This window comes from Suncus etruscus, chromosome 17, assembly GCF_024139225.1.
Source record: "Suncus etruscus isolate mSunEtr1 chromosome 17, mSunEtr1.pri.cur, whole genome shotgun sequence".
Lineage (NCBI taxonomy): Eukaryota > Metazoa > Chordata > Mammalia > Eulipotyphla > Soricidae > Suncus > Suncus etruscus.
This window is the reverse complement of record NC_064864.1, coordinates 41,061,820-41,074,946: the sequence shown is the minus strand read 5'-3', so window position 1 is coordinate 41,074,946 and position 13,127 is coordinate 41,061,820. Positions and strand designations below refer to the sequence as shown.

Below are 13,127 nucleotides of genomic sequence, written 5' to 3'. Positions count from 1 at the left end.
GATTCAAACCAGGGTCTGTACTGTGTTGGCTGCGTACAAGGCAAACACCTTACCTCTGTGCTATCGCTCTGGCCCCTATTTCTCAACTTTGAACTATTTCTGTTACACTAAAAGCCAAACCAAACTTGATTAGGGTCCTGGGTGGTTACTAAAAGGTTTGCATGTGGGAGGCGTGGGTTTGATCTTCAGCACTGTTTTGGGAGTAGCATGAGTGTGGTTGGGATGATCCAGAAATCACAGGAAAATCAAACACTAAAGGGGAAAATAAAGAGAGAAAGAAAATAAATCTTGCCCATTGGAGCACTTGGGTTCTGTTTGATTCAGTTACTTTTTTGCCAACTTTTCTGATATTAGTTTGCAATTAATTTGTCGCAAAAGGGAAGAGTAAATACTTAATACTTGGATGTGTTTGTGTAACTGCTCCACACCGAGGTGACACATTCAGAGGTGAGCGAGCAGTGAGAGAATGCACACTTCTTTCCAGGGTAATGAGTTCGATTTAGAAACTTTAAATATAGCTCATATTTTGATATAAGTGCCAAGGTTGTGGTTCTTGGAGAAAAATCAGGTTAAGCAATTCACAAGGGAGGAAACATTTGGTTTTGTGGGTATGCAGCTTTGGTAGTTATCAGCCAAAAGATACATCTACAGGATACAGATTCTGCTCACCCCATCTATTACTTTGAGTTTTGCAAATTTGTGGGTTTAACATGCCTTAAAAACACTTAACTGTTTTTTAATTCTGTTTTAGCTGTGGATTGTTTTCAGTCCTATGAAGGTGTCACCATACAGGTAGCATCCCATCTAGTGGTTAAAGTAGTAACTGCAGACTATAAATGGGTTATAAAAATTGTCCTTTTCAAAGTGTAGGTATGTTTTACGATTTTCCCCTGAAAGTGTAGGGAAGTTATAGAGCGGGGTTTCTGGATAGTGGGAATAGATGTTCTATCCGAAACTAGATGGATCTGTGTTGGTTTGGTTTGCAGCTTATTTTGGGGACCCGGAAATGTTATTGTCATTGTTTTTTATAGGGTCACTAAAATGGTGCTTGGGGATCAAACAGGGCCACAGTTGGCCAATCTTTAGACACATTGCAGAGCCAGGAATCAAACTCTGAGCCTCCCACGTGTTAGGCATGTCCTCCACCACTTGAGTGACTCCCTGTAATGGATATAAAGAAAGTGTTAGACTTAAAATAACTTCCCAAATCATAATACATAGAATGCTGTGATTCAGATATCTGGGGAGACCTCTATTACTCTTTTAATAGTTGCCTCAAATTGCACTTAAACATCTGCAACCTCTGTGTGCCTGTGTACTTTACTATTAGTTCTTGGTTCTGGTCATCTCTGCCAGATGAGGAAATCATGATGAGGAAATTAACCTTTAGTCTATGTTTACATTTTCTATAGTTTTGCATCAAGTTGCAACAAGATTTATATCAAAACTACTGGTTTCTTAAGAAATTTCATCATGTGGCTTTGTAGATGACCCAAAGGGCAGAGTACTTTGTGGGAAGCCCATGTTCTGTCTCTGGTCCCACCACGAGTGCCTCCTTTAATCTCTACCTCTCTGGGAGTAGACTCTGAGCACCGCTGGGTGTAACTCAAAGTGCATGAAAATGTGGTCTTTGTCATGAAGAATGTTGAGTATACATATAGGTGTAGAGAATATTGTAATCAGTATTCTTTTTAGAACCAAATTTTGTGAACATTCTTTTCTTTTCTTTTTTTTCTTTTCGTTGTTTTGGGTCACACCCAGCAGCACTCAGGAGTTACTCCTGGCTCTATGCTCAGAAATCGCTCCTGGCAGGCTCTGGGGACCAGATGGGATGCCGGGATTCGAAGCAGGGTCCATCTTGTGTTGGCTGCGTGCAAGGCAAACAGCCTTACCGCTGTGCTATCACTCCAGCCCCTCGCCTCCAAATTTTAAAGTAAATAGATCTTCTGTTTACAGTTTTACCACTTAAGCAAAGAACTTGAGATAATGTAGTTTTGACTTTTTTGTTGTTGTTCTGTATCCCCTCTGCACACCCCCCCACCCCCACCCCCACCCCCGTGCACAGGGCACATTTGATGTGCTTAGAGGCTGCTCTGGCTGGATATTTGGAAATCACACTGGTAATTAGGGGACTGCAGTGCTGGGGATCCAACCTGGGCTTCCCACATGCGAAGCTTGTGCTTTGCTCATTGAGTTATATGTCTGGTTATATTTTTGGCTGAGTTGGAAGAGCACACCCTGTGCTTGGGGGACCAGTTAGTGCCAGGGATGGAACTGTGGACTTCTGAGTGCAAAGATGACCTGAGACCTTTGAACTATCTCCCAGGCCCATTATTAAATATTTTATATGATCTAAAGATTTTATAGATGACTGAAAGAATAAATAGAAGAACGGAAGTAATAAAGATAACAGTAGAAATTAAGAAACTGAATAATAAATATTATAGTAGAGGGATTCAACAAAACTGAAAGTTGGAATCTTGATAAATATAGTCAATAAACCTACAATAAGATATAGACATGTAAAGAAAGAAAGACTTAATCACTAATGTTGGAACAAAGAGAACATCACAGTGGAACCTAGGAACATTAGAAAATTCTTAAGGGCCAGGTGTGCAGCTCTGTGGTGACAATTGCCTGCATGTGTGAGATCCTGGACTGCTGACAAAAGCAACTACACAATTCCAAAGAGGTTTTTATTTATTTATTTATTTACTTATTTATTTACTTATTTATTTATTTTTTTGTTTTTTTTTGTTTTTGGGCCACACCCTGTGGTTCTCAGGGCTTATTCCTGGGTTTGTGCCCAGGGATTCATGATGGGGCTTGGAGCACGATATGGAATTGAATCCCAGGGCCAAAAGGCAAGCACCTTACTCCAGACCCCTTTTAAAGTTTTAAATTTATTATGCATGATGGCATATTCATATGTAACAAAAAATCTGGACTGTACAAAAGAGCATGCCATGCAAAGATTTTTTTCTGTCCTGTTCTTTCATTCAGTTCCATTTTCCAGAGTTATTGACTATTAAAAAAAAAATTTTTTTTTTTGGTTTTTGGGCTACCTCTGGTGACGTTCAGTAGTTACTCCTGGCTATTCGCTCAGAAATTGCTCCTGGCTTGGGGGACCATATGGAATACTGGGGATCGAACCCAAGTCTGTCCTGGGTCAGCCGCGTGCAAGGCAAATACCTTACCACTCCGCTATCGCTCTGGCCCCCTATTAAAAACATTTTTTAGGGACTGGAGAGATAGTATAGCTGGTAAGGCTTTTGTTTGGCATGCAGTTGACCTGGGTTCTGTTCCTGGCATCACATATGATTCCCAAGCCTTACCAGGAATAATGTTTGAGCATAGAGACAAGAATAAGCCCTAAACCCTACTTGGTGTGGCCTAATTTTTTAAGGGGGCCTGAAAGATGGAATAGGGTTCACAGCACTTGCCCTGCATGTAACTGACCTTGATTTGATCCTTGAGGTGGCATATGATTCCTGATACATTATCATTGATTATCATATTATCAGGAGTAAGCCCAGAGCACCACCAGGTATGACCTCAAACTGTCCCTACCCCTCCAGGTTTTTTTTTGTTTTTGTTTTTGTAGAAGTGGAAGGATAGTCTGTGGGTCAAGTGCATGCTCTGCATGCCAGAAATGAAGGTTTGATTCCTAGCACTATGGTTCCTTAAGCATTGAGCTGACTATAGTCCATGGATACTCCCAGGTATGGGTTTTCCCCCCAGCATTTGTTTTCTCATGTAATGTCATTTGCTGTTATGAAATTTAAATTTCAATATACTCAGATATTCATCCTTGTAGATTGTGATTTTTTTTGGTCTTCTTTGGGGGCAAGGGTCGAAGGCTTGGGTCATACTCAGCCATGCTTATGGCTTACTCCTGACTGCATTCAGGAATAACAACTGGTGGGCTTGGGGGTACCAAATGGGAAGCTTGGGATTGAACCCAAGTCAGCCACATGCAAGGCAAATGCTCTTTCTGCTATACTATCTCTCCGGCCCCCTTTGGTCTTACTTTAGAAACACTTCCTTTGCCTCATTAACATATTCTTCTGTTTTTACTTATGTGAAGTTCGACTTAAAATTTTTTTTAATGGGGCCGGAGAGATGGCATGGAGATAGGGTGTTTGCCTTTCATGCAGAAGGATGGTGGTTCGAATCCCGGCATCCCATATGGTCCCTTGTGCCTGCCAGGGAAGATTTCTGAGCATAGAGCCAGGAGTGATCCCTGAGCACTGCTGGGTGTGACCCAAAAACCAAAAAAAAAAATTTTTTTTTTTAGATCACATCTAGATTTGAGGCCACACCTGGCTGTGATCAGCAATTACTCCTGAAAACAACACGAGCTCATAAGTGGTGCTGGGATTCAACCTGGGTTAGTTGCATACATATGCAAGACATGCATCATATCTGCTGAAATATCTCTCCAGCCTCTATATTTAGATTGTTATAGTTTGGAATTTAATTTTGTGATGTAGGGATTGTTTCTTCTATACTATGAAATGACTTTTCCATAACCTTTGTATTATGTGATTATTTTGCTTAATTTAACCTTCAGTGATGATGGGAGATGGTTGAATATTATCTGTGAGTTAGCAAATAGAGTTAACTGGTCCAGTTTCTAATTTATTTCTTGTTCCTACTCGCAGATGACTGCTTAGGGTTGTAAGTGCTGCCTTTCAGGCTCCATAATGTTCCCTTGTATTCTCTAGCATGTCTGGAATTTGTGTAGGCTAAATAAGGGCAGAGAAAGGAGGGTTTCTTTGTCACAGAAAACGAGGAGAAAACCTTTTCCCTGTCTTTTCGGTTTACCAATGCCTCATCAGAAGCTTTCAGCATTTATGTAAGAAATTAATTTTTTAACTTAATTTTTAAATTTGAAATTGATTTGAATTTGAGCAAATGTTTCTTTTAAAACATGATATTGTAGGGAGTTGGTTTTGCTAAGAAAAATGTTCTCTTTAATGTTGGAAATGTCTTAAGTTTGTAATAAGGTCTTTGATATTCCTAGCCTTTGTTGTGGTGTAGTTTATTCTGTGGAAAGGTATTAGGGGACTTGGTAATAGGAAGTTAACTTAAAAACCTCAACCACCCTATTTTTTCCACATTTTTCACACCACTCACTTCTCAGGTTTTTTTTCTTTTCTTTTAGATCCTTGTTTAACCAGATGCTCTCTACTCAGAAGAAGTGAGGAAGGGGAAAAAATGTTAAAGTGGAGTGTGTGTGAGTGACAATGAGAGGGAAGGGGAGAAAAGCTAAGAAAAGAAACAGATCTTTAAGTGTTAGTGTGGGCTCTGCTCTTGAGGTATCTTTGTTGTATTTGTGGCCTTGATTTTCTTAATTCTTCCACCAATTTCAGAGATTGAAGAGGGAGCCAGCTTGTTTGTTGGTGTTGGCCAGATAGAAAGAATTCTGTTGAGAAATTGTTACCAGAGCATTATGACTTTATTTTTTTTCACTTTCTCATTTGTTCCAGGTAGTACCAAAGGATCAACTACTGAATTAAAAATCTCTAAGTCTTTGCATTCTTTTATTCTTTGGCCCATCCAGCTGTGCACAAGGGCTACTTTTTTTTTTTTTTTTTTTTTTTTTTTTTTTTAGGGGTTGCCTTTTTTTTCTTTTTGGCTATACCCATTGGTTCTCAAGGCTTGCTCTGTCTCTGTTTTTGGGGATCATTCCTGGTGTGCTTAGGGGACCACATATAGTTCTGGGATCAGGTTGGGTTAGTTACATTCAAGGCAAACAGCTTTTTTTTTTTTTTTTTGGTTTTTGGATCACACCTGGCAGCGCTCAGGGGTTTCTCCTGGCTCTACACTCAGAAATCGCTCCTGGCAGGCTCGGGGGACCATATAGGATGCCGGGATTTAAACCACTGATTTTTGCTTGTGAGGCAAACTTCTTACCTCCTTGCTATCTCTCTGGCCTTCAAGGCAAACATCTTAATGCTTCTCTTATCCCCTCAACCCTATGGGAATGTTTTGTTTTGTGAATTGAGTGAATTCGACTTTGCCTGATAGATGGGATAAACTGTCTTCTGACTTGTGTTAGAGATCATTTAACAGTTAGTTATAGAGTAGATGACTTTTGTAATATGTATTCAAACAATCTAGTAGATAATTGATGATGGATATAAACAAGGGATGTACCTGTTATAAGAAATGGAATAGGGCTGAGGAAATACTCAAAGGGCTAGAGTACATACTTTCATGTGGGAGTTGTGGGTTCCCTTTTCATACCTCACAGTTCATGGAGGACCACCAGGAGTCTTCCCCAGGAGGGAGCAACCTTTGAGTACGAAAATGTGGATGGTCATAGTGATAGCGCAGCAGTAGGGTGTTTGCCTTTTAAGTGGCTAACCCAGGTTCAATCTCTGGCATCCCATATGATTCCCTGAGCCTGCCAGGAGTAATTTTTTAGCACAGAGCTAGGAATAACCCCTGAGTGCTGCTGGGTGTGGCCCAAAAACAAACAAAAATGTGGAGATAGGATAATGAAGCTTATATATATGTATATGTATATATATATCTGTGTGTATATATATGTAGTATGTTAAAAGTAAAAGGAATAGTAGCTGGACATTAGGAAATATAGAACAGTGAAAAAAATGAGTAAAAGGAGCTTTGCCAGTTATGTATGAGTGAAAAACCAGTAAAATTAGGGGCAAACAGTAGTTGGAGCAATAGTACAGTGGTTCAATCTGCAGCACTCTGTCTGGTTTCTGAGCCTCACCAGGAGGGATCCCTGAGTCTGAGTACAGAGCCAGGAGTAACTAAACCAGGTGTGACTCCTTCTGCACCCACCCCCGACCAAAAAATAAAAATAGAGGTTAGCAGATCATACTTGCTTAGTATTATTCAGTGGTTGAAGTGTAAAATTATGGAGGCTGGAGAGATAGCACAGAAGTAGGGCATTTGCCTTGCACACGGCCAACGGGGTTCAATCCCTGGCATCCCACATGGTCTCTCAAGCCTACCACAAAATACAGAATTGTCCTTAAGACATAATCTGTCTAGCAAAGATGGACAAGTGGTGGGTGAGAAGCACTGAGAATGAAGATTTAGGAAAACCTGTTCCTAGACCTGGGCAAGGCCAAGTTGATGCATATTTTATCTATCTGTGCTTCCTATTCTAACAAAGGCTTCTTGGTTATGAGGGAGGAAACACAAGGCAGTTGGCCAAATTAAAGGGTCCTGCTTGTAAAGAATCAGCTGCCTGTGTGGACCTAGGAACCACAGACTACTGGGTAGAGTAAATGTCTCCAAAATGTCTGCTGCTTAATTCAGGAACAGCTTTAGCTCTGATACATTCTCATGTTAACTATGACATGGTTTCTGTGGCATTTGAGACTATGTGAATGTTCACTGTCAGCAGTGGATTACTGTGTGGGCAGCACTCTGGTGCTGGCTGTATTTTCTCAGGGAGGTTTTCATTTCATGAGCGCCTATTGCTGTGTTAAAGGGAACTCCTGTAAGTTTGATGTTTTACACTAACTCCACAGTAAAACTACCCAAGGCTTGACTCTTTTATAAGGAGACAGTTTTTGTTCTAGGTTCTTAAGTTGTGGGTTGCAGAAACAATGTGGGGGTAGCAAAAAAAAAAAAAATTGGCAGCATTTAAAGGTTTCTGAAAGTGTAATGACCAAAATTAATTCAAAGCCAACCTCTTAATGAATCTGGAGTGTTTCTGGCAATGCTTGCCCCATGTTACATTTCTTGGTAAGAAGGAGTTGAGAGTGGAAAAAGTTTAAGAAGCCCAGGTCTACGTGACTACTTAGACCTGGGAGGCTATAAACTTTATATCTTTGTGCTTGAGATTGAAACAGAAATTTAGATCATTCATATCTGAGTGGCTGACATCTCATCATTGAACATGATTCTTAAGTATCTAGGTAGGTATGAGTTGTCTTTGTGCAGTCATCAGATCAAGTATTAGGGTATTTTATTATGTTTATTTGTTTTGGGTCACATTGTGCTTAGGGCTTACCCCTGGTTCTGTACTCAGGTTCCAGGAACCTGCTGTACTACTACTCTCTCTGGGCTCCTGGTGATTTCAGGAACCTGCTGTACTCTCTCTGGGCCCCAAGTGTTATTAGTATTTATTTACTTATTTTTTTAGTTGTGTGTTTGTTTTGCTTTAGAATTACTCCTATCAGTACTTAGAGGTCACTGCCAGCCCTTTGCTTGCTCTAGGGTACCATGTACTTCGGGGAGTGAATCCAGACCTTCTACATGCAATGCATTTGTAATAACGGTTTCTCCTATCTCAATGGCTCTCACATGTTAGCCTAAAGAAAAGGAATGCATATAGTGCATGGGGGATTAGCCAAAGTGGAGTGTGGAACATTGGTGAAATCCTAAATTCGATCTTCCTCTCCTCTTGGATCCTGAGCTGCTAGAGTGGTTTTGGTGGTACCAGTTGGGCATGAGTCTTTGGGCTGGGAATCGCCAGAAGTGGAGTATCACCTGGCCCCGAGTACTACCAAAGAAAAGTCAGTATTTACATTCACCCACAGAAAATAATTGAGAAACACACTAGAAATGAAACCTCTTCTATTCTTTTCCGGTTTTTCAGTGATGCTATCTGCAGTTTGCTCATCTGCAATGATTCGTCCCTTCGGGGTCAACCCATCATTTTCAATCCTGACTTTTTTGTGGAGAAGCTCCGCCATGAGAAACCGGAGATGTTCACGGAATTGGTTGTCAGCAATATCACAAGACTCATCGATCTACCCGGGACAGAGTTGGCTCAGCTGATGGGCGAAGTGGATCTCAAATTGCCTGGGGGCACTGGCCCAGCCTCAGGATTCTTCCGGTCTCTGATAACTCTCAAGCGAAAGGGTAGGCCAGGAAATGAGTTTGGGAAGGGGGAGCAGGTCTTGTGCCCCCTCCCCCCAGCTTCACGCCCAACATTCTATGCTCTGGAGTCACTGTTAAAGAACAGCATTGTTCTTCATTTGGTTATGTAGTAAATATTAAGTATTACAAAATCAGTATAGATGAAGAAATAAATCTAGTAAAGCAATTAGGTTCTTTAGGAACTTAGAGAGATATTGGATAGGTTTAGGTAGTTATTAGGTATACCTTACAGCTCATGTCTTATTAAGATTGTACTAGAATGGGCCTGGAGAGATAGCACAGTGGCGTTTGCCTTGCAAGCAGCCTATCCAGGACCAAAGGTGGTTGGTTCGAATCCCCGTGTCCCATATGGTCCCCCGTGCCTGCCAGGAGCTATTTCTGAGCAGACAGCCAGGAGTAACCCCTGAGCACCGCCGAGTGTGACCCCCCCCAAAAAAAAAAGATTGTACTAGAATAATATTTTAAAAAATTACATAATACCAAGAGTGAAATAGGAAAATTTGAGTATTTGCATGATAGTAGTTCTCAAATATTTTCATTCCATGAAAGGCTTAGATAAGACAAATCCCTGTAAATCACCCCTAAAATCTAAAAGCCTTCCCAGAAAATAAATTGTATATACTTTTGATAATATCTATGAGATTTTTTGGTCCTATTTTGATTTTGGGTCATACATGGCTCTTTTTCAAGGGTCACTCTTGGTGGTGTTCAGGGCTCATAGGTGGTGCTAGGGATTGAACTGGGGTCAGCCATTAGTGAGGCAAGTACCTTAACACCCTATACTATTTCTTTGGCCCTATTAAAGAAATTTTTTTTGGGGGGCCACACCCTGTGACACTCAGTAGTTACTCCTGGCTCTGCTCTCAGAAATCATTCCTGTCTTCGGGGACCATATGGGATGCCTGGGATCAAACCATGCCCGTTTTAGGTCAGCCGCATGCAAGGCAAATGCCCTGTCACTGCGCCACCACTCCAGCCCCCCCATTAAAGAGTTTTATTTTATGAAATATGAGGAAATCATTAAAGTTTAAAATAAGGTAAACAGACCAAACCCCGTATTAGCTGTAGTGAATAATCTTTGACAATGACTAAATCCTGTTTGTTTGTTTGTTTGTTTGTTGTGGGGTCATACCCAGGGGTGCTCAGGACAAACCTGAGTTGACCTTGTCCAAGGCAAGCACTGTGCCCACTACACTTCACACAGGCCCCTGTTTTATTTGAAGTTAAGTCGTTTTATTTTGAAAGTATGAGACAGAGAGAAAGAGAGGAGAGAGAAGAAGAAAAGAGAAAGAGAAAGTGAAAGAGAAAGAAAGAGATAGAAAAAGAGAGAGAGCATGCAGTAATGTAAAAGAAAGAGATTACATACCCCAAGTAGGGAGGTAGATGATTCCAGAGTAAACTGAGCCTACATTTTAATTTTTGTTTGCTTTTAAATGAACTATTGTAAGCAGTTACAATGTAAGAGGGTCTTTATCTTCATGAAATCTACAGTCTGATATTAAGCACTCGAGTTCTGATTAAGATTTGTTGTTTTTTGGGCCCAGAGAGATAGCACAGCGGCATTTGCCTTACAAGCAGCCGATCCAGGACCAAAGGTGGTTGGTTCGAATCCTGGCGTCCCATATGGTCCCCCGTGCCTGCCAGGAGCTATTTCTGAGCAGACAGCCAGGAGTAACCCCTGAGCAATGCCGGGTGTGGCCCCCCCCCCCGCAAAAAAAAAAAAAAGATTTGTTGTTTCTCTAGTCTGGACACTGCCAGCACTAAGGATTTTTTTATTGATCCTGTGACATTTGTTGACTTTCAATAAAGGATTCTTTGGTTGCTAATGATTTTCTATTACTTGTGAAAAATATTATATGCACCAACCTATCATGTTTCTTGTTTGTTTTTCAGAAAAAGGAGTAGTATTTGGATCCCCATTGACAGAGGAAGGCATTGCTCAGATATGTCAGCTGATTGAATATTTACACAAAAGTAAGAATTTCATTGTTTTTTGTTTTGGGGTAATACCTGGGAATATTCAGGACTCACTCCTAACTCTGCTGAGGGATCACTCCTGGGGGGGATTTGGGAGGGCCATACAGGGTGTTGGAATCAAATGTGTGTTGAGTGTGTGGAAGGCAAGCACCCTACCCACTGAAGTAGCACTCTGACCCCTTGTTGATTTTTGTTTATTTAGAACTTTATATTGAAAGCAACTTCCTTGAGTTAGTAGGTACCAGTTAATCATTCCCACAATACAAATCAATGATAATTTCAGGTGACATGATTCTAAATTGAATTTCTCTTACCTTGTGATTTGTTTTATTAAATCACATTTTTCTTTTCTTTTTCTTCTTTTTGTTTTTGGGCTACATCCAGTGACTCTCAAGGATGATTCCTGGCTCTATGCTCAGAATTATGGCAGGAAAAAAAAAGGGGGGACTGGAGAGAGAGCACAGCACAGTGGTAGGGCGTTTGTCTTGCTTGCAGCTGATTTAGGACTGGTGGTGGTTCGAATCCTGGCATCCCATATGGTCCCCTATGCTTACCAGGAGCAATTTTTGAGCACAAAACCAGTAGTAACCCGTGAGCACTGCCAGGTGTGACCCAAAAATCAAGAGGCCCACCCTCCCCCCCAAAAAAAGAAATTATGGCAGGTTCAGGACCACATGGGATGCCTGGGACTGAACCTATGTTGGCCATGTGCAAGGCAAATATTCTACTCTCTCGCTCTGGCCCTGAAATCATACTTTTCCTTTTTTGCTTAGGGAGCTATTCTGGAAAAAATATATTGTTCCTGATGATTGATTGTTTGGTCACCAAATATACTTTTTTTGCTTGTTTGTTTTTGGGCCATGCCCAGTGAACTCAGGGGTTACTCCTGGCTTTTTGTTCAGAAATCACTCCTGAAAGGCTCGGAGGACCATATAGGATGCTGGGAATCAAACCCTGGTTCATCCCAGGTGAGCTGTGTGCAAGGCAAATGCCCTGCCGCTGTGCTACAGGCTCCTCACCAAAGATACTTAGATCTCTGAAATTCTATGATTGGAATATAGTTTCAATTCCTATTTCATTTTTTCTTGTTCATAGTACCATGTGTTCTTTTCCATTAAATTAATTTTCCAGCCCATTTAATACTGGAGAAGTTGTCTTACCATCTGCAGAAGTAAAAAAAAAAAATTGAAGTGGTTCGTGCTGTCATTGCAGTGTCCTGTTTTATAATAGAAAATGATGAGACTGTTATGGAAGACTTGGCTAAAGCTATGGTCCCAGAAGCTCCTAGGTCCTGAACTGCCTTTGAACATGCAGGTACAGGGGCTGGAGAGATAGCTCACCAAGCTGAGTAGGTGCTCTGCATGTGACAGGCCCAGGTTCATATCATATGCATGTTGATTATGTTATCGTTCTAAGTGGTTTGGCACAGCATGTGAATTATGTGCTTTATGTGGATACATTTATTGTGAACATTTGTGACTTATTTTGTGGGACTGTGCTCAGAGCAAGATCCTAGGTTATAAACTGATGGTCATCTATATTATTTTAATTTGTTTTAAAATTAATTTTTATTATTTTTCGTTCCATTTTGGGGTCACACCTGGTGGTGCTCAGTAGTTACTCCTAACATTGCACTCAAGAACCATTCCTGGTGGGCTTAGGGGACCATGTGGGATGCTGGGGATTAACATGGGATACCAAGTGCAAGGCAAGTGCCCTCTCTGTTTCTTGCTATATGCTCTCTTCAGTTCCTGTTCTTCTTTTTTTTTTCTTCCCTTTTTTTTTTTTTTTTTTTTTTTTGGTTTTTGGGCCACACCCGGTAACGCTCAGGGGTTACTCCTGGCTATGTGCTCAGAAGTTGCTCCTGGCTTGGGGGATCGAACCGCGGTCTGTCCAAGGCTAGCGAAGGCAAGGCAGGCACCTTACCTTTAGCGCCACCGCCCGGCCCCTTTCTTCCCTTTTTTGAGGTGCTGGGGTTGAGATTGTACCTCACACATGCAAGGCATGTTCTCAAATACTAAGCTACATTTCTGGGCCCTACATTTATGTCTAGTTGGCATAGGATTAAATAGCAATAAAATTAATTGACTGGCAGTGTGTCTCAAGAGTCAGGGCATATGTCATGTTTTGCTTATGTGAAACCTTGTGTTTGATCCTTGACATTTTAAAGTGTCTGCAGCACTGCCAGCTGAACATGAAATATCGCTCATTGGTGCTTGGGTCTTGGGATGACCACTACTATGAGGTGTGAACCCTGCAACCGCAGTCAATGATTGGTT

At 41.2% G+C, this 13,127-nt stretch overlaps 1 protein-coding gene across 1 annotated transcript in view; it reads left to right on the top strand.

The window, feature by feature from the left end:
• Window positions 1-13,127, top strand: part of ARHGAP19 (Rho GTPase activating protein 19) — a 73,704-nt gene that overhangs the window by 13,375 nt on the left and 47,202 nt on the right. The window contains exons 2-3 of the mRNA XM_049790405.1: window positions 8,588-8,853; window positions 10,765-10,845. Of these exons, the coding sequence (XP_049646362.1) occupies window positions 8,588-8,853; window positions 10,765-10,845 (347 nt within the window). The remainder of the gene's footprint in view (window positions 1-8,587; window positions 8,854-10,764; window positions 10,846-13,127) is intronic.